Source organism: Malurus melanocephalus, unplaced genomic scaffold, assembly GCF_030028575.1.
Source record: "Malurus melanocephalus ecotype Western Australia unplaced genomic scaffold, MMel_1.1 scaffold_1196, whole genome shotgun sequence".
Classification (NCBI taxonomy): Eukaryota; Metazoa; Chordata; class Aves; order Passeriformes; family Maluridae; genus Malurus; species Malurus melanocephalus.
The window spans coordinates 3,110-24,583 of NW_026624428.1; the positions used below are offsets into that span (position 1 = coordinate 3,110).

General features: G+C 40.5%; 3 protein-coding genes across 7 annotated transcripts in view; 2 read left to right on the forward strand and 1 right to left on the reverse strand.

Annotated features, from left to right (window-relative positions):
* Positions 1-1,378: 1,378 nt before the first annotated feature.
* On the forward strand, positions 1,379-17,738 carry LOC130586537 (protein furry homolog). Its single transcript, XM_057387360.1, has 8 exons — positions 1,379-1,387; positions 2,253-2,402; positions 2,726-2,824; positions 3,254-3,337; positions 9,182-9,199; positions 12,736-12,846; positions 14,249-14,442; positions 15,011-17,738. Exons 1-8 carry the CDS (start codon positions 1,379-1,381, stop codon positions 15,264-15,266), a joined length of 921 nt encoding a protein of 306 aa, XP_057243343.1. The 3' UTR covers positions 15,267-17,738.
* ZAR1L (zygote arrest 1 like) lies at positions 17,291-19,143 on the reverse strand. The gene is made up of 4 exons (XM_057387362.1): positions 18,535-19,143; positions 18,025-18,117; positions 17,811-17,885; positions 17,291-17,434 (listed from the first exon to the last, which is right to left on the reverse strand). The coding sequence occupies exons 1-4, from the start codon at positions 19,141-19,143 to the stop codon at positions 17,291-17,293; spliced, it is 921 nt and encodes a 306-aa protein (XP_057243345.1).
* Positions 19,144-21,097: 1,954 nt separating this feature from the next.
* The window catches only part of BRCA2 (BRCA2 DNA repair associated), a 32,523-nt gene continuing 32,146 nt past the window's right edge, over positions 21,098-21,474 (forward strand). For all 5 annotated transcript variants that reach the window (XM_057387358.1, XM_057387355.1, XM_057387356.1 and 2 more), the window contains exon 1: positions 21,098-21,256. The gene's annotated coding sequence lies outside the window, so the exon portion shown is untranslated. The remainder of the gene's footprint in view (positions 21,257-21,474) is intronic.

Here is a 21,474-nt window from a genome sequence, read left to right on the forward strand (position 1 = left end):
GGCCTCGCGGGCACACGAGATAGACCCGACTGGAACTGTCAGCACCTGCCGGCTGTCGGCCAACGGTGGCCAACGGCACCGAATGTTCCAGATCCTTCAAGGACCTTCTCGGCCCTTACCAGGCCTAGGCCCCATAATGGCTTACCACAAGTTAGCAACTCAACACTTTCTGTTCTACTTTTTTTTTCACAAGTATTTGCCCAAGTGAGATTCTTGTGATTTAGCCAGTTGTATGGTGTAATGTTTTCTCTTTTTCAGTGGTATAGAATGTGCTTTTTTTTTTTTTTTTCTCCCCCTAAGGGAATGGTTTCCTCTCTTTATCTCCTTTCTTCATTAAGTTATTTCTAATGGGCTCCTTACTGCAAATTCTGAATGCATTGAAGTCGGTTATATTATTTCTGTATTCTGTCTCCTTTACTGTCTCAGATTTACAAACTAAGTTGTTCTTCCCCAGAAGGGCATTGCAGCACCTAAAGAGGTTACCCAGAGCCTTGAGGAAGCTCTGACCTTGGAGATTTCAGGACTCAGCTAGTTAAAAGCATGTCTGACCTGATCTGGGGTTAGCAGTAGTCTCACTTGGAGTTGAAGGTTGGATCAGATGTTCTCCCCCGGTCATTTTCAGCGAGTGTCTCTTGGATTCTCTTTCATAATCTGTCTTATTCTGTCTTTTTAAATTTCCTTCCACTTCTTTGTTCTCAACTAGGCCTTTCCTGTTGRTTAAGATCAAATATGAATCTCTGCCAGGAGAGTTATCAGTGACAGTTTCAAAAAGACTTGGACTGAATCTTCCTTTCCAGAAGACAACACAGTAGTAAATCTCCAATTGTCACCAAACCTTGTGTTTCAAATGATTCTGCTAGTTGCTTATAAAAATAATAGTTTATCTGCTTGGTGGTAATTAGTGATAGCCTCTTGCCTCTACTACAGACTCAGTGCAGAAGAGAATCTGTACCATGTGCTGAGTGAGGTGTGTAGCACTTAGTTTCTGTGTTGAAGATGGTGGAAACAGACCACTATCAGTCTGTCTGATCCAGCTGTGCTCAGATGGGCAGCTGAGATGCTTTTGAGAGAGATTCACAAATAAGAAGTTAAGAAATAGGTACAGGAACTCTGACCATTTTATAAATCATTCATAGTGTTTAGCCTATGCACAGTGTGAGGGCTTATTTAGCATTTAAGGAAAGTAATTCAATCCAACTCCCATTTCCAATGGAGTCTGAATTCAACTCACCTGACTTTAGATACTTAATTTTCATGCACCAGTGCAGGAGCAGTAACAGGCTATTTCTGTGTGTGTCATCCAGATTGCTATTTGGGAAGTGCTTCTCTCCAGTGAAGCATCCTTATGGTACAGGTCCAACCTAAATTCCTTGGAGAAATGCCTGTGGTAACTTGGAATGAACCATATAAAAATAAAATTTTTATTTTTTATTTTATCTTTATTTTGAAAATACTCTTATGTTACTCCCACCAGCTGAGCACTAAGTCTTAAGTGAGATATATCTGGGATGTGAAAATTGATGTGTATTTATCAAAATTATTATTTCAGTTACTGCAAGATTAATATATCATTTTTGCTCATTATTCACTTTGTATATTAGTCACTGAAAAGCACTAGAATGTTTCTGGAAGACCACACTGGTTTAGAACTCAAAATATTAAAAAAAATTAAAAAAAAAAAACAAAAAAAAAAACCTGCTGAGAAGAGTAATTCCTGGATGCAGTTCAGTATTTCTGGAATCCTCCCAAACAGCAGTAAAGTTTTAGTAAGAAGGTTCTTCCCACAGGGTAAAATAAAAGGTTTTTTCTGATTTTTCCGTGCTGGTGATGGCATTAGGATGTCCATTATATTGTGTGATTAGTCACTTTACATGGAATATTAACAAAACAATGCCTGGAATGGGCAGAAAAAGTAATATGCTGATCAACTCTGTTAACTCTTTGCAAACAAGAAAAAAAGCTCCCCAGGGGTAAAAGACATTATAAAGATTGATACATCTTTACAAGAAAGAATGTGTTTTAGTAGTAGATTATGATGAACTCTCTAATTAGCTTCACAGCTGCCCATCTGTACATTGTCTCCAGCGTAATAACTCTCATTGAATATCCTAGAGCAGACATTTAGTTCTACACAGGGAGATGGTCTCTTTTGTACTTTGTTATGCAAAGAAAAACAACCATGCCWTTTGTTTACAAAGGAAAGAAGCTTGTACTTGAGTAAATAATGTAATAAATTGTATTTTGCTTTTCAGAATATTCAGAAAAGATTCTGCTTTCTAACCTGTGATGCAGCTAGTTACTTGGGAGACAACTTGCGAGGAATAGGCTCCAAGTTTGTGAGGTCTTCTCAGATGTTAACATCATGTTCAGAATGTCCCACCCTCTTTGTAGATGCAGAAACAGTGAGTATATCCGTTTCAAAAGGCATGTACTTCATTGCAGTGCATTATTTTACTGGCTGTTTCACTGTCAAGCATCTCCTGAACAGATATGTCAAAAAGGAACTCTCCTCCTGACTGTAATTTTAGCTCCTTAGTGGAACTGTATTTTCATTCAATTTTTGTATGTTTCTGTAGATTGTTGCATAAATGTAAATATTTTTCAGCATATGTAAATCTAAATATTCTTTTGCAGTATCTTTACTATACTTTCTAGTACTCATAATACTAATACTTGTRTTCTTTTATAGTGACATTTACTAGACATTTTTATTTCATTTCTCCAGCTGCTATCTTGTGGCCTTCTTGAAAAGCTGAAGTTCAGTGTTTTAGAGCTGCAGGAGTACCTGGACACATACAACAACAGGAAAGAGGCAACACTCTCGGTATGCTGAATTATGTTATGTACTTGGTCTTCTCTCTATACTTGCGCTGTGTCAGGAAACTGCACATCCATTCAGATCTTAGTGTTTAAAATAACATTCAGTAGAAAAACATATTTCAGATACTGGAACGTTTCTTCCTGAATATAAGAACCAGAACTAAAAGGTATCTTCAGTATTTCTGGTCTCTCTACCAATTTATTTGTTGATTAATTTTCTTAGTTCATGCAGTTGAAATACTAATAGAAATCAAGACTGTACTTTTTAAATTACAGTCAAAGAAAATTTTCATAGTCTGCGGTAATAAAAAATGGAATTGCAAGTACAAAAATTGCAATTTATATGCTGTGCTATGTAACTGAAATACTGCTTATCTTTCTTTGATTCAAACCATAGATCTTACTCATTTCTTTAATTTCTTTCTGAAAACAGTGGCTTGCAAACTGCAAAGCAACATTTGCTGGGGGCTCACGAGATGGCGTTATTACCTGCCAGCCAGGAGACTCAGAAGAGAAGGTAATGAATGGCCAGTATTACTTCTCTCCCATAAAGTGACATGTGTGATATATCTTGTTCTTGAATCTGCAAGAACCTGCTGTACTTCCTCCTTGATTCTCTTCTGGGCTTGGGCACAATCCAGTTTTCATATTTTAGGCACAAAGCTATTGTTGTTGCCTCAGTCCTGGACACGGGAAATGGGATGTGTTCAGTGGAGGTACTTCTGCCTTTCTAGTCTAGACAAAGAAGCAGAGCTGAGCCTACCCTGTGCTCTCCCTTTTAGAAAGATGTTGCAGCAGAAGTTTTCCACAGCCCAGTGTCTCTGAAAATTATTCCTGCTGTACTGTCCTTCCATGTTACTCTCTTTTATTTATGGCTTTTACAGTCTCTGTCTGCCCAACAGCAAAAGTTGCCTGTTAGATTAGTAGTTACAAAACAATGGCCAGTGAAATGATTTATGCTGTAGATWAGTATTTAGAGATAAGGCAAAGTATCTCTATCAATTTTTAACAAAACGTTCATACACACATGTACATGYATGTTTGTTTGTTTATATTTCTTTATTCCAGTTGACAAATTATATTTTCAGATATCAGTACCATCAGCAGTTACACTGTCATTTGAATACTAAGTATAGGAAATAGATGATATCTTGGTGATGCATAGTAAGTTAAGGAATGTTATTTTGTTGGGTTTTTCCTTTTGGAAGAAAGAGAATGGAGGGATGGGAAAAAAGAGGGGGCTGGACAGAACTAGCAAACAGCATGTAGGAAAATGTGACATTTCCTCTTTCCACTTATTTTAACTTATAAAAGATACTTGTGAAATTTTCAGAACACAGCCCATTGTAACCATTTTGTTCAAACACTTCATTTTATTCTTATGTTGGTTTCAGTTTGTCTGTCTTCTTCCCTAAGCCACTTCTTTTTCTTTTATCTTCATCTTAACCTCTCTTTCCCATTTCTATGTATTTGTCTTTGTGTCTTTGAACTAGCTTGATTTTTGGTTTTTTAATGCCGTTTTCCAAGAATCCCAAATCTTTGCCACCCCTGCATTTTGGCTTCCTTGACCTTATTAGCAAATCTAATTTGCTAATAAATCCTCTGGCTGCAATCACAGGCGGTGGGAAAATGGTTCTATATTCCCCCATCTAGTGCTGACACCAGCAAAAGTTAGGCACTTTGCAATGCATTTAAATAAGGTACTGTCTCTTCTGCAATTGTGGAGGTGTGCAGGGAAGTTACAAGGGAGCTATTCTCAAATCTAAAACAGAGACCTGGAATCCAAACCACTGCCTCTCCTTTGAGAGGGATGTGGAGTATATGGTGCTACTGGGATGTGCATGGGGTGGTTTTTTCTCTCTAATGCAAGCACCCTGAACAGCGACTTCAGACTGTGGTGTTACATACCTTGCTGTGGACAGTTTAATTTATCCTCTTCATCTCTCTTTTGGAAATGCACAGAATGGGATGGAGAGTGACATATCTTGCTGATCACCTGCATTGTTTCTTTCTTGAAAAAGTAAAGAAATAACACTAAGGAGAAGGAATAACCTGTGAACTGAGCTCGTATAGCTGGCCTAAACACATCTAAAAGTCAGTAAATGTCATGTTCCACTTGTGTGGGTATTCATGATTAGGTGTTCTCTATTTCAGAATTAAATATGTTCTGTGAAGCCAGGGTTTGTATTTATACTGCTTATCAGACAGACTGAAAAGAAGGGTTTCTCATTCCTTCAGAAGTCCCTGGTTTCTCCCCAGCATTATTCCTTCAGGCCAAAATGCATTATTCCTTGGAAGTTGACAGGATGCACAGGCATATTTCTTTTCATCCTAAACTCATTCACTTCAATTGAAGCAGCTTTTCCCAAAGGAACAATCTGTTTATGCAATGAAAGTGTAATGGAATGAAGAGGCCAGGAAAACTGAGGAAATGATTAGAAAGAGACAAGGAAAAATTACTCATAGACTGGCAAGTATTTGTTTTCTTATCTTTCCTGTCTACTTTTCCCTCAACATGAAAGGCTAAAGAATCTAAAAATTGTAGGCTGTAAAAAACCTGTTTTACAGTGATAGTCACAAGGGAGCCTGCCTGAACTCTTAAGCTCATTGAGGTTTAGTCTGAAATCGTGCTGAAGACTTGTCCTAAAAAAAATTTCTTAGCCAAGCACAAAACCAGGCTACTCCTGGAAAAAAGTTCAAAAATAATTTTAAGGAAGAAAAAGCAAAAACTTGGCTCCACAGAAGGCAGAAATACTAGATTCTTAGAACTCCCCACCTGGTAAAAAGTGTGAGGTGAAAATAGAATCCTTTAGAAATGAGACAATGTGAGACCAAATTCAGCATTATCACAAGTGGTTGCATCGCAAATGCCTCCTGATGTTGGTATCTAATTTGGACCAGTTTCTCTAATCAGATCTTATTTCAAAATAATTGCACATGATTTGTTGATTGTTGTTACTGTTACTGAAAACAGGCAAAGGCAAAAATTGCTTGTTCTGCCATTAAAGAAGCTTGAAATAGAAGTTGTCTAGGTCAGCTGCTAGAGCTTGCAACTCAACTGAAATCGAGTAAAAACTTCAAATCCCAGAATGTCTTTCCCCTGCCTTATTATTGCAACAGATTGCATGATTTGGATGTATGTCATTTTTAAGATCTGATGCTACTTTGAGCAACAAAGTCTCAATGACATAGAAGTCAATTCATAGACAAAAGATACTGCACATGCTGCTGTGCTGTCTGTCCAGGTGCAATTCTTAGATGAGTACAGCTATCAGTACATTCTTCAGCCTTATTAAGAAAGTAATTTTTTTTTTTAATCTAGTCCAAAACTGGGTTGGTTTGTTTCTTTGTTTGCTTTTCTGGAAAAGAGATATTTGGAAGATCTTTTTTTTTTCTTGTCAATTAACACTGCTAATTCAAATAAGTATTTCTTTTCCTGCAAGACATTCAGTTCAAGTCCAAAGTCAGTATACATCTTTCTCAAGCCTTCCTTACCACAAGCTAATGGATGTCGGCTTTGCAAACTCAAACTGGTAATGGATATTTAAAACATGCTTCAGCCCATAAAAATTGGCCCCAAAAAGTTGGTATGTACCTGTCACTGTGAGTTTCCCTGTGGCTAAAGGTGCAATTACTGTAAGCCACCAATAAGGCTGGATGTGTACCCTTTGGAACCATAGTCATCTGGAGCTGAGCTGAGATACAGTAAAGCTCAAGGCACAGTGGAACCATTGTTAAGCTAGAAATTCTTAATAATCAATAGTCAGTTATCTGACTGTCATTTGACCGACCCATGGATTGACAGTGAGGTACTATTGGCTCAGGTGGGCAGCTTTTCTAAAAGTAGGAACATAGCTGTGTGTGGATTTCCATATGCAGAATAGTTTCTACTGTCCCTCAAGTCCAGTGGGTATTTAAAAATGCACAGCATATGCTGTTCTCTCTGATGCAAGTTTATGTTCTGTCTGCTGACATGTTAAGGCAAATAGAATACCTTCATAAAATGCACTTGGATTTAATAAAGCCTTTCATGCAGTGATTATTGTGTTATGCTGGGACTCTACTGTGCCAGTAAATGACTGCAAATTGTGTTGCCATCAAAGTGTCAATGTCTTAAGAAGTAATTATGTAACTGTCACCTCTTTTCAGTATGTAAAAACGATTTCTTAAAAAAGCAAGAATATTTGTGATCTAAAAATGAGTCCTTTGCTGCCTTCCTGGCCTGCTAACAGTATAAAACCGTAATTCTAGGAATTAAAAACTAAACCAAGGTGCTGCTGCTAGGGAGTGTGTCCTTGTTAGATGCTGCATTTACTGGTTGCATAAAGAATTGTGAAAGTTATCCAAATACTCTAAACACTTGGTATTTTCAGCTGCCAAAACCACTGACTGTGTAGTGTCTATCAACTAATCTAAAATACTTCCCTTGCTGTAAGAAACTGAAAATTGTGAAAGCTATGATTATTCCACCTGAGTCCTTGCTGCTAGGGAATAAAAGAAATATCACTTAAGCCAGTAATTAGTGTCTTTTCAACTTCCAAGGAATATTTTATTTTATGCTGAAAGAGAAAGGAAGATAAGTTACAGTCATGATATTGGAGAGCAATATGGAGCTGAGCATCAATAGCTCAGGGATATTTTGTATCCAGCRTATTTTCTTTCAGTGAAGAATGGTTTTTCATGTAATGTGAAACCCTTTCCTCACCTCTTTTTTTGGCTTGCCCTGGTTTTGGAAGCTGTACAGAGGACACAGTGCTTTCTGGCAAAAAAGACCATGGAATTCACTTACTTGCTGCTTCTGCCTTCCTCTTTCCCCCTTCTTTAAAGTAAATTCCATGGCAAATTAGAAGCTCTATGTGGATTCCAGCATTTTTTAAAGTCTAAGTGGAACTTGGTGACATGTTTAAACTTCAGAGTAGCTTAACAGAGACAACAAGATTTGGAAAACAGAATCCAGCACACCTGTGAATTTACTGGGACACAGTGATCTGTCTGCTCTTGTCCTCTTCTTATCTTGAATTTAGCTTTATAAAGCTTCATTTATGTGAACTGCATGGAAGCCAAGATATAAAGGGTTTTTTTGAAGAGTACTAAAAAGAAGAAAAAACTATCCAAACAATGTTAAAGGAAAAAAAGTAACCATCACAGAGCTTAAAGCTTAGTTTGTCATGGTTCTATAGAAAAGCAGTGCAGGGCTTGTGGCAATAGTTTTCATACATATTTTTAATAGTAAGGTAAATGGAAAGAAAACAGACTGAAATACTTTGTTAGGTTCATCAAAGTTAACACTATTTCACATTTCTGTGTTTTCTGCCTTTGTATTGATGGTAAGGTAAATAATTGTAACAATAATTCCATATGCTTATTAACAGTGTGTGCATATGCACTGACATCAGGCTGTAACTGGGCAGATGTGGTTCTGTTTGTAACATAGGGCATTTACATGATGACTGTATTCATGTGAAATGTAATGAGATTGTAATATTTATAAAATAAGAAAAAGCTGCATTAGACGAACACCAAGTGCAAATGTTAGTCCCTGGCAAAGAAAAGAGGAACACTTCTGTTTTGAAGAGAGCACTTAGTCCCCTAATCTTTGAAATGCTAATGTAAGCCAATTAGAATTTTTATTACTATTGCAACAGGACTTGCACTGATATTTTAATAGCTTCAGAATTACGAACCAGTGAATCATTACTGGTGAGAGGAAGGGATACAAAGCTGTCTCAACTTGTGGCATGGCCATGTAGTCAGACAAAACTGGCATTTTCCATGCTTTTTTTATCTTTGTGATAGTCATAATTTGAAAGTTATATGCAAAACATTTCCATTGTAATGTGCCAAGTAATAAGTCCAGCAGTCACAAAACTTATCCTGCCAATTTTGTTAGATCTATTAGTCCAAAAAAAAGTAATTTTAAACAAGAAAATACTTAGAAACAGCAAAGTTCAGTTTTGTTCATCACTTGAAAATCCTTCCTAATTTTTTAGTATTTTGCTATATGAGCTTTTTATAATAAGAAAGAAAGCAAATCAAAATAGAAGTATTGCTTCAAGAGTTCTCCACAATTTCATTGTAAGTTCTTGAGCTACTGGGTGGATAAATTTAAGTTAATAAATCTGAAGATCTAACTGAGGATATTTAGGCTGGAATGTAGCATCAGAATTAAAGCTTGATTTTATTAAGTATGCTGTGCATGTTGAATGTGATGTTCCAACCAATTATCAGGTTGAGGCAAGCATTGCTAATACTGCTGACAAGTTATGCTATTACAGATGGGCTGTGCTTCCTATTGCATGCGTTACACTGACACTATACTTTCTTTCCTTTTCTTTTCTCCTGTGCCATGCTTGCTGTATAGCAAATGGAATCTCTTGCAGTAAGTTGAAGCTCTTTCATATTTTTTGTCCATCTGTAGATGGGCTAATACACCCCAATATTACTGTTTTACTTCTAAGCATGTTTTCCTTTTTTGTTATAATTTTCCTATAAAACACGTGGTTCTAAATGTGGTGACTAATTTACTGACATGTGTTTTGTGAAATCAAAAAATACTGTGCCAAAATTGTGACACTTTCATATTCTGTTTCAAATGGTTATTTACATACACTTTTACAAATCAAGCTTTTAAATGGATGTTATGTGCCGGGGCGGGAAACATTTTTTGTTATTTTAAAATTATGATAATAATTTTCCATTTGTCCTCGTGAAAAACTGTAATTTATAGTTGGCTGTTATGTTTCAAATGGGTTTTGTGTATATGTTGGTGAACAGTTTCACCACCACTGGTTTCTAATACTTATTTCAGGAAGAACAAAAATGGATTTGTTTGAAACAGTAACCAAATATGAAGTGAGTCAAACTAGAATCATCAATCTGACCTTAGTTTGTTTTCATTCAAGTTAGCAGCCAAAAGGGTGAAAATGAATTATTGTTCTCCAAGGACTAAAAAATATCCAGTGTTACTTGCTAAGCCATCATGAATGTTATGCTGTTATACGGCTCCAAGTATGTGTGTATGTAACTGCTATGTAGTGTTGACAGATCTCCAAAATTTGAATAGAGTAAATTTGATCCCTGCTGGGGAAACCTCAGGCTATGTCCCAACTTGTAAGCTGAACAGGACCAGGGAGGAAGTGAGTGTCCCTGGGCCAGCACTCACTCTGTGAGCAGTCAGCACCTTCCGTGGCTGGGCCACCAGCCAGCCCCTGACATGCCTGAGCACAGTGCCAAAGAGGACAGAAGGCAGAGCAATTTCCAGGAGGTTGTGTCTGAACAGTCAGCCTTTAGTTTGGGAGGAGGGTGGTTAGACACACAAAAGCAAACTTGGCAGTGCTCTGTGCCCTTGGTTACAGAGAACGGCCTCAGGGCAGGTTTATTTCACTGGGAGGGTTCCTCATGCCCTACCTCTTTGTCCTCATAGGCTTTTTCCCTATCCAAAAGTCAGCTCTGTCCTAGCATATCGGTTCCCCTTCACAGATCTGCTGGGCCCTCTTTCAGCTTTTGTGGGTCTTTGCTGGCCTATCTGATCTGGTGGGACCATGGAATGGTTTGAGTTGGAAGGCACCTTAAAGATCATATAGTTCCAATCCCCTTGCCATGGGCAGGGACACCTTCCACTAGACCAGGTTATTGAAAACCTCATCCATCCTGGTCTTAAGCACTTGTAGGGGTGGGGCATACACAACTTCTGAGTACCCTGTTCCGGTACCTCACTACCCTATGAGTAGAGAATTTCTTCCTACCATCTACTCTAAATCTCTCCTCTTTGAGTTTAATGCTATTTCCCCTTGTCCTACCACAATCTGCCTGTGTAAAAAGTTGTTTTCCATGTTTTTTATATGCCCCTTTAAGTACTGGAAGGTAGTTATGAGGTCTTCCTGGAGCCTTCTCTTCTCCAGGCTAACAACCCTCTCAGCCTGTCTTCACAGGAGAGGTGCTCCTGATACAGCCCAGGCTGTGGTTTGCCTTCTGGGCTGTCATCACACACTGCTGGCTCATGTCCAGCTTTTCATCCATGAGAACCCCTAAGGCCTTCTCTGCAGGGCTTCTCTCAGTGAGTTCTATGCTCATGTATGAGATTGTGCCAATGCAGGTGCCGCCCCTTGCACTTGGACTTGTTGGACCTCATGAGGTTCTCATGGGCCCACTTCTCAAGYTTGTCCGTGTTCCCCTGGATGGCATCCTGTCCTTCATGTCATCTGTAAACTTGCTGAAAGACTCCTCCTTGCTGAAATTCCTCCTTTCCATTTGGGGCAGGAGTGATCCAATGCTGCCCAGCAGTAACAGGCATTAAACATAATGATTCAGATACCAGATCCAGAATGGCACAGAGCTCAGAAAATGTACAGCTCAGAAAATGTGGCAGTGCTGAGGTGTGAACAGCCCTGTCTGCCTGGCCTTCAGCAGGACAAAACCTGCTAGGCTGACACCTGGTGGCTTGGCACCATCTTCCTGCTMCCACTTTCCTACATAAACCTCTTTTAGAAAGAGACTAGCTCTGCCTCACTTTGGCAATGACCTGGCCTGTCTGTTCATAGATGGGTAGTTGGTGTCCACCTCACTCTGATGAACAAAGATGAAATTTGCTTTTGACCTTGGCCCTCAGCCTTTTGAGGCTGGTGCAGAAATTTGGGAAACTGGAATGCTATAAGGCTGTGGTTCTAATTTTGGTTTGTTAATAAAAAATGTGGCACTTAAATATTGAACCATATGTAAATAAAACACTTCAGTCAAATTAACATTTATAATGCACTTAAAGTACTTTTTATTAAAATTTGTGCTGACATTTGGACAGTCCCAAATTCAGCAAAGAGCTGCAGTATGTACTGGTAACTAAGTGCATATGAAGTGCTTTAAAGAAGCAAAGACATGAATAGCGTCTTCTTTTCTCCCAATTTCAGTATGAAACTCTTGCTTTAGTTCCTCCAAACAGATGGAAATATCACAGAGCCCACCCTTGGTCGCAGTGTCTGTCACAGTAGGCAAATCAAATACAGTGGGAAGTCTGTAAGGCTTTCCTGCCAAAGGGCCACAACAAGGTCAGAACTTGTACTTGCAGGATTTTCACTTTTTATATAATTGGCGAAAGATTAAATGTGCTTCACTCCTTCATCATGATCCATCTGAGAAACAGCAAGATTCCCCTCCTGCTAGACACAACAATACCAAGATCACAAGCATATTAACTTGACCTCTCTGGCAGCCATGCCCTTCGCCCATTATTTCAGTGTATCTGAATCTTTTATGTCATGCACTTTACACTGGAAGAAACAAGAGACTATTCATAGAGCAGTATCTACTAAATTTGGGGCAATACTTCATAGGAGTATCCTCTTACTCATTAAGCTCCATCCATCTGTTGTATAATTTCTTTAAGATGGTGGAAAATCCATGAGCAGAGTTTTAAGTTCCGGAGCTGGCACTTCCTCCTCCTTGTTCCTAGACAGATTTATCACCTCTCTTCCACTCTCTCAGAGAAGCAGGCAGGAGCCTTGACCATCTTGGACTACTATTTCATGGCTTCTCTCTTAAATCTCCATCCCTTAGAAGAGGTCTTCAACCATGTCTGAAATTTGGGAGTTCCATGTTTTATGCAAGAGTAACTTCCCCCATATTCTGTCTCTGCTTTCCAGCTGCACATGGAGACAGTGGATCTAACCAAAACAGAATGCTTTGAGACTGATGCTGACATGTGCTATGTGAGAGYTTGCTATCATAATTGTATTTTCAGTGTCATGTATGTCTTACCTGCAGAAGAAAAATCATTATTTATTTTCCAAAATGGTACATGATCATACTTCAGTAAAATGTTTTTGAGGACAGAGCTATCTCAGTGTTTTGTTAGTTATCAATAATTATCTAAACTTATTAATATTTATTAATTATTTCTTCTCCTACTATTATTTCCTTTAGCAATTGGAACTCTGTCAGAGATTATATAAACTGCACTTCCAGCTGCTATTGCTTTTTCAATCCTACTGTAAACTTATTGGACAAGTGCATGAAGTGAGTTCCATGCCAGAGGTATGTAACAAACTACAAAGTCTTATACTGAAAATTCCACTTTATTTTCATGTTCTTAGTTTTTATTTCTATGGACTTAACACCAAAGATTACACTATTTCCCCCTGACTCTAAGTCTGCAGGCATACATAAATACTTTAATGTCATATATTTTTGATTCTGTAATGTTTACAAGCCTTTTTCTTTAAATATTTTTGACATGACACACTCTCACTTTTGACCCAAATAGCCTTTTGTTTTCAGGTAAGTCCATGTATCTTACTTAAAAAAAACTTCACAAGAACAATACTCTTAGTCAAGTTTATTTGCAACACTTGCTTAAAATATGTAATACTTTGAAATGTCTTTGAGGTGATCATTTTAAGCTGAATGATCATCATTTAAGGAAAGATTTAACATGCCATTTCATATGTATTTTTCTCCTGGTGTATATATTTAAAACTATTGAGGAGAAAAAGTTACTGTACTCTGCTTTTTAAAATAAAATTTGAGGCTATTTCAGGTATTTTAYGATGGATTCTAGTAGTTTGGAGGTGGTCTATAAATGGAAATGGTTATCAGATGTGCTGTAGGAGTAAAAAGAGTTTGAATATTTATTGTATCTTAAGGAACTGTTCTGAAGGCTGTCTCAGAATGTGACTGGGCTGTTCACTTTTAAGAGAAGACAGGACAATAGACATCTACTACTACAGCAGTCTTAGAAATATTTTTTTATTCCTTATAATTGCTTTCTGTAAGTGTATTCCATAGTTACAACTTGGTTAGATTGTTATAAATAATGCAGCTTGTGGAACTAGGGAACAATTGTACAAAGAATAGCTATTTCACCAAGAAATTTGCATATTTTGCTGGAGCCTTAAGCTCTTAGTTAAAGGAAATTCCATTTTTCATTCATGTGACTGATTATTTTTAGCGTGTAGAAGCATGAAAAAGTAGATCCTTGGAAATTATTAGCTTACTGATTTTTGTGCCATGTTAACTTTTCAGCCTGATAGAGGGTTATACAAATCCTGTCCATCTGTTAATCATGTCAGATACTGCATGTACTTTGTAAATAAATACCAGCATCTTGCTAGGATAAGTACATGTGTTCTTCAGCTTTTCCACTATAGTGTGAAAAAAGTAGCAAGAGTGAAAAATAAAAGCTTGTTTAGATACACTCCTGCGTTTTAGCAAGCCAAAACCATAGCATAAGGTTCAAGGATGCACAAAGGTAAAAAAAATCTGTAGTTTGTTTTTTCTCTATATTGTACAGAGATCAAGAAATGTCCTTGTGCTAAACTGGGGTCTTTTCCATAATGTTTGCATCCAATGTAATAGTAAGAACAAACTTAAGTACCTACTGCTTGTGGAGCTTATGGGGAATGAAAATACCCATCTCTCATCTTTCTCCTTGSAACAGCTGTTAAATATGTCAAGAGAACTGAGTGAGCTGAAGAAAAATTTGAAGGATGCTACTGCTGCAATCGCAGCTGACCCTCTGACAACAGAATCTGAGCCCACATTCAACTCTACTGAAGCAGCTATTCAGTCCATACTGGAATGTTTGAAAAACAATGAACTTGTTAAAGCTGTCAGACAAATAAGAGAATGCAGGCAAGTTTTGCTACATGGTTCATATTAGACTTCCATGTTATTGGAAAAGTAGGCATTTATTATCTTGCTAACTAAATGTAATGCACAGCAACAGCATAATTAATTAATTAATTGTTTCAACAGGGTACATGGGGGCATTGATACCGACTTTTGGAGAGGTGTGCCACTAATAACTATCAAACATATGCTTGCAACAATTAAGATGTTTAATTCTGTTCCATAGATCAAAAGTCCTGTGAGGCTCTTAAGAATATTTTATTGAGTTAGTTCCTTACAGGTGCATATCATCGACATGAGCTAACATTCAGCCCAGCTTCACTTACACCTATTTGAATGAGTTTTCTGAAGCTTTTTTTTTTTTAGACAATGGAAATTGCACTTTTATGTGATTTCAGTGCCTGATACCAGAGTATGACTGACAAATGGTTAGTGTAAAACAGTGAGTTGCTTTAGGCTTATCAGCATGTGTGAGTCCATTCTCCTTTTAGAGGTCTCTGTCACATAGCTTCCACCTCTGCTAATAAACTCAAATATTGGATATGCCTGTTCTTTTCCTCTTTGATTGCAGGATTCTGTGGCCCAATGATATCTTTGGAAGTAGCTCTGACGATGAAGTCCAGACACTATTGAACATTTACTTCCGCCATCAAACCCTGGGTCAGACGGGCACCTATGCACTAGTGGGCTCCAACCAGAGCCTGACTGAAATCTGCACCAAATTAATGGAATTGAACATAGAGATCCGCGACATGATTCGCAGAGCTCAGAGCTACCGGGTCAATACTTTTCTTCCAGACTCCAGCATTTCTGGCACAAGTCTCTGACAGGACCCTCAGGTCCTCTTTCAAGCTGGGAATGCTGCCCTGTGGGAATGAGGTGGCTCGATGTCTTCTGAGCCTTACAAAGGTTTGGTCAAACTGTACTCACTCTTGTTATGTTTAGTATCTCCTCTAAAAAGCAATGGGCTGAACTTCAAACGTGTAGCAATACTGTAAGGACAGACTTAGCATAGAGCACCTGGGACAACATCCTTGGTTCTGTGTTGCACAAAAACCAGTTAGCATTTCACTGGGCAACTGCAACTCACTACTGAAGAAGTGACTTCCATTGCATACCAAAGCCTACTACACTGAACAATACTTCCTTTATAGCAAATTAATTTTAGGTTGGCAAAAGTGCAATGTTTCCTTCGCAAAATAGTATTTTTTGTTAAAAAAATAAACCTTGTACATTGTTTTCTTTTTTTTTTTTTAATTTAGTTGAGTGAAAGATGGGCAGAATGAAGCTGGCCACGGAATCTCACAAACTTGTTGGTCAAAAGCTGAGAGCCTTTGTATATGAAACAAACTGTAAACAGACTATAATTTAATGTACACTGTAATTTGAATATGATTACTGTATCTTAAAACAACAAGCTGCTATAAAGTGCATTTCCTAATGTTACTAGGCTACTGTCTCTGAAGGTACTGGATCATACTGCAGAGGTCTGTTCTTAGGCCACCTCCCAAGGATCAAGAATTGTAGTGGTAGATTTTTTTTTTAATTATTATTATTAAGGACCTTGGGTGCTTTCTACTAGAGGTTTGCTTTTATGAATATATTTATACTATTAAAGGATGGTTGATCTAATTTAACTTGCCATTTTGTAGGAGAAAGTTCCATCACAGAGTCAAATCTTTTGAACTGTTAAGCATGCATATTTTTATTTAATATAAATTTTGAGTATAAAAAGGAAAAATATTAACATGAAATGCAAGTTCTCATGTTAAGTTTCTTCAAACAGAGGTCTTATTTTATTTGTAATGCATATATAAAAGTCATAATTATATGGGTTTTTCTCACATTTAACTGCTGTCCAGTGTTAAATGTATGCATGTAAATCTGTTGCCCATCTGAGACACTTTTATTCTGACAACTATGTAACGTATTCACGCTGTAAATACACTTAACCATTTTTGTGAAGTAACTTTGAAATTTTGATTAGTGCATCCATTTAACTAAAGTATAAAAGTCATATATAGTCACAACATAGTAATGCTTGTTGTGAAAATTGTGTTCTTGTCTGAATTGATAGTGTTGCACATGGTGTCCAGGATCAGCAGCCCCTCAAAAGACACTTCCTCCTGTTTTGTGCTAAAACCATGCATAGAAAACTGTGAGAAATGTAACTAGAGCCTGACAAAAAAAAAAAATCCTTACAATGCAGCTTGGAAGAGTACAACAGCAAAAGTAGTTTCATTGGTCTTCCAGTGACTGTGAAAACCTCTCAACTTCCTTCTATCCTAAAGAGTATTTTTTACACTCATCACAGATACTCCCATTCAAAAGGTTTTTCCCCTCCTCACGTCAAACTTTTTGCTCCTTTTTCACAGCCATAGTCTTATGGCAGATAGTCTTCAATTACCCAGCAGCTGTCATTTTTTACATATCTATTCCACAGAGGCAGGGGGAAGACACATTTGCATTTACACCAGACTGTATGCTCCAGAATATTTGCATTTTCCACTCTAGTTCAGTTTGAGTGACTGAAGGAAAAATTTGCTATTGTAGCTTGAATCTTAGCATTCCCTAAAGACTTCAAAACAAACCCAGCGATCTTTAGGAATGATGGCTTGTTATGTTAAGATATACTCTCCTCTTTCATTGAAGGAAGAYGAAGCTAAGGGGTCTCAAACTAGTTAGCTAGCAAACCTTTATTGAACTTTATTTACAGAATGTATACAGTGAAGTTACATTCTTTACAATAATACCAAGTCTTCATCCTTTATCCAATGCCAGGTCAAAAGCCTTAAGTCAAAACATTACAACAGACAAAGTGCAAAGCACAAAACAGAAGAGGGCACATGGATCAGACAATGTATTTGAAACTGTAAGTGCTATCACAGGACAGCCTTTTCCCTTTGCAGCGGCCACAGAGTTCTTGGCGATGAGGTCTCTTGAGATCAATATGTCTCTTCTTCTGAGGGCAAGAACAACGAGTCTTGGAACACATCTTACGAAAGAAGACATGTTATTAGTAGTGTATCTGACAGGATTCACTCTTTAGACTGACATTTGCTTTTTCTTAATCACAGCAACACATTGGGGCTGGTACAGCTTAAATCCACAGAATTTTTAGCAGTAGAGCTCTTAAGAGTAAGAGCCTTCTCACCTAGAAGCACAAAACCCTACTTTACATGTAGCAAGCCATAATGCTGTATGAAAATTGTTTATGTAAGCCATCCACAGGAGGAGAGAAGCACTATGACACATTTRTTTTCTAGTATTTTGATGAAAGCAAGTTTCCTTGCAGATAAAGTCAATATTAAATTCAATAACTGTATTAGTGTATTTGTTAACTCGGGATTAACGGGGTACAGTTGACTTACCTGGCACTGGATTGCTTCCACTCGATAGGGATTGAAGCCCTTTTGGCATTTGCGACAGAGCTGCTTGAAGTACACCTGAAAAAAAAGGCAAAATCTCTCTTACTCTAGAGATTTATTAGAGGTGTTCTGTACAGGTATCTAGATTTGTGCCAAAACACCCAACATATCACAGATCTGGTGCCATTTTTACAAGTCCCAGGAGAAAAGAAATTACCTTGTTGCTTCCAGAAATGCACCACACGTAAGCACTCTCCCATCTGGTCTTGCAGTCTTTGCAGTGGAAATAGCCATACTTCTGCTCCAAGAACTGCAAAGAGAATTCACTGAGYATCCTCCAGCACCCCAGGGACACCCAGCCCAGATCCCTCACTGCTATTCCCCAAGAATGATGAGACACTGAAAAAGGTTGCCCAGGAAAGTCACAGACTTTCATTACTGGAAATGTTTGAAGTAGTATTGAACGGGTCTCTGAGAAACATGGTCTAGTGGGTGGGGGTGACATCCCTGCCCATAGAAGGGGGGTTGAAACTAGATGATCTTCAAGGTCCCTTCCAATCCAAACCACTTCTGCGATGCTTTGATCCACACGGCTGGGTATTCACAGGCTAGAGGGTCCTCTGCTCTAGGTGAAATGGTCATCTCGGGGCAGGACAGAGACCACCRTACTGCTAATGAGGTGATTTCCACCGAATGAGGGTTCGCCCCCCACCCCATCCCGGCGCACCTGGAAGGCAGGTTTCTGCCTGGGAGCCGCTGTCTCCTCCCGCCGCGTCCCCACCGGCTCCTGGCGCGGCGACAGCGCTTCCCCCGCCGCGCCCTGCTGGTGCTCCTCGCCGCCGTCCGCCGTCGAGGTCTTCTCGGCCGGCGCTTCCGACGGCGCTGCCTTGTCCGGGGTCGGTGCGGCCTCGGGCAGCGCGAAGAGGCGGCGGTCGGGCACGGATGAGTGGAGGGCGAGGCGTCCCGGGGCGCGCAGGGCGGCGGGGCCGAAGGGGCGGCCGAGCGGCAGCGTGCGCGGCCCCAGCGAGCACTGCACGGCAGCGTCGGCCCGCAAGCTCACCTGCACCGCCGCTTCCTTCGTGCTGGCCCGGCGGGGCCGTGACGCCAGCGCGGGGCCCACCTGCGACAGCAGCGCCTGCAATTGCGCCCGCCGGTAGCTGTCCAGGTACTCGGAGGGCAGCGGCGTGAACGGCCCCCCGAGGAAAGGGCTGATGCCGACGCTCTTGCTCTGCTTCCAGCTGGACTGCTTGGCTGCAGGGTCCCAGCCGCGGCCGACCGCGGGGCTGCCCCTGAAGCTCTGGTACGCGCTAAAGGGGGAACATACGAAACCGTCCATGATCATCGCCGCTGACCCGTCAGCCCTACTTGTGACCCTGCTTTGCTTTTATCTTATCTGGGGAGCTAATACTTGCTAATTGATGGGGAAAGTGGGGCCAGCTGGGGAAGGGATGGCTGAAGGCACTGGCCTGCCTTCCTTCTCTACAAGATTCTCTAATGACGAAGAGATGTCATTCAGCCACAGCTGGGAGAACCATGGCCTGAGTAGCGAGAAGCCTGCTTGCTCACAATCCCTTCTGCTCATGGTCTTAAAAGAAGGAATAGGGGGTTTGGGATACAAACAAGGTCCAGATAACTTGGGTGTCCCCCGGAGAGCTGAGCAAAGAATTCAAGCAATTACATCTCTGAAAAGAAGTTTTTACCGGTAGTAAAACAAAGCATCCTCATTTTTCCATTACTTGAGGATTAGCTACCTGGAGCTTTTCTATCACCTGAACTGCTTTAGGAAAAGATGGAATATACTTGTGTATACAAACTGAGGTAAGGGAAAGCAGTGGCTTCCTACCTGTTCAATGAAATATGTGTTAGTAATGCAAGCACGTGCATATTAGACTAATAGTCCTTCTTCCATAATTACCTCACTTTAGTTCAATTTTAAGATAATATAGTTAAAATAATGTAATTAAATCATCCAAACTGTGTATGTAAGCCTTTACAGACTGGAGAATCCTTAAATGCCTGGAACTGCTGTGATGTGAAATACTTTCTTTGTATTACTACTCACCATCTTTATAAATGCGTTGCTTTATGAAATTCCATGGGCCAGCAAGAGAGGGGCTAGAGAAGACCTGATAGGGATGATGTCTTTAAACATTCACAGTGTATATGACACTTTCAAGTGACACTTTATCTTACTTGAGATAAATCAGTAAGAAACAGCATTTTTTCAGGGCAAAAAGAGGTTAAGTTTCAGGAAACACATTCATCATAAGTAAAAGACAAGGCTCCATGTTGTGTTTGGGTTTTCAAAGCACTGTCAGTATCAGCTCAAAGAAAAAATAGGGTCTAGAGAGGGCCAAGTCAAAACTKAATCACTGCAGTGTGGCTGCAAAAAGAGTAAGTTCTTAGGGTGCAATGGGGATGGGGATGAAAGTTAAATGGGAAATGCAATCATTTAAAGCAACGTTTGATTTCCTTTAAAATGCTTTGGGAAGAAACAGTTACTGCAGTTCCCCAGAACACTACAGGGTTAGAAATTAAAGTTTTTTTGAAGGACAAGAATATGTACGACAAGAATTGAAGAAAGTGACAGATTACTAAGCAGGTGATGTGATAATATGCTGCAAAATAAGAACTAGTGTGGAGAGGTAGGAAGAAACCCCTTTATGGCACAAGAACAGATGAATATCCCACTAAAATGAAGATGGTAAACTCAAAGTTGGTGGTGGGACGTGTTCCGCTCATCATGAAGTTGTTCCATCGACAAAGCCAAGAATTTAATCAATTTAATCAAGACGAAGTGGAAATGGACATGTATTTGGAGGATAGTTACATTCTCTTTATTGGAACATCAGCAACTATTTCTTGTGTCAAGGCCTGAAAAACCACCTAAGAAGCGGAGGCTGAGGCTTTGCACAGTCCGTGACATTTCACCRCGGCCCTGCCGCTGTGAGCCCTCAGAGCCTTTCCCTGGGAGGTCGGTGTTAGCTGCTGTTGCCCAGCAACGCGGTTCATGTCAGCCTTGGATGTGGTACTTCTTTCCCTCGTCTCTAGGACGCGTGGGTGAAGCTGCTGGCGGCCATCGTGGCTCAGGACACGCTCCCTTTCTGTACTGCGCTGAGTCAGCCACGGTGGGACAGCCCTTACGGCGGGCACCACCCGTGACCAGGCCGCAATGCCTGGCCCCGTGCTGGGCAGGCCGGCGCGGCTGAGGCGGGGCCGCGTCGCCGCCTCCTTGCCGGGGGTGGCTGCGGGGGAGGGCGGGAGCGGCGGATGCTCCCGCTGCGCAGGCGCGGGGGTGTGTTGGCGCCAAGCTTCGAACGGGGCGGTTGGGCTGGGGGGGCCGCGGAGCCCCATCCTTCCCCGCCGCTTTCCCTGCCATCCCCGCCCGCCCCCATCCCCTGCGTGAGGTGATGCTGCGGTCGCCGCCCCGCCCGAGGCGCCGCCGGCAGGTAACGGTGCAGCTTGTGGCTCGGCCCTGCCCCGGGGCTGCTGTGTGCCCTGGGGGGGTGTCACTGCCGCCCCTCGGGGTCCCTCCCTCTCCTCACGGCCCGCCGGGGGTCTGCAGTCACCGGGTGTGGGGAAGAGGGGCTTTGGGTCCGTACCCGGCGGCCCGGCGGTGACGCGGGGGCCCTGCACAGGCCGCGCTCCGTGCGTGGTCATTGCCCAG

Bases quoted from the DNA above. Each gene is read 5' to 3' on its own strand.
- LOC130586537 (XM_057387360.1), top strand. The intron at 2,825-3,253 runs GTATGCTGAATT...TTCTGAAAACAG, and splicing joins GGAAAGAGGCAACACTCTCG to TGGCTTGCAAACTGCAAAGC. The intron at 14,443-15,010 runs GCAAGTTTTGCT...CTTTGATTGCAG, and splicing joins AGACAAATAAGAGAATGCAG to GATTCTGTGGCCCAATGATA.
- ZAR1L (XM_057387362.1), bottom strand. From the start codon at position 19,143: ATGGACGGTTTCGTATGTTCCCCCTTTAGCGCGTACCAGAGCTTCAGG. The intron at 17,886-18,024 runs GTAATTTCTTTT...CTTTTTTTTCAG, and splicing joins GCATTTCTGGAAGCAACAAG to GTGTACTTCAAGCAGCTCTG. The intron at 17,435-17,810 runs GTAAGTCAACTG...TTCTTTCGTAAG, and splicing joins TGGAAGCAATCCAGTGCCAG to ATGTGTTCCAAGACTCGTTG.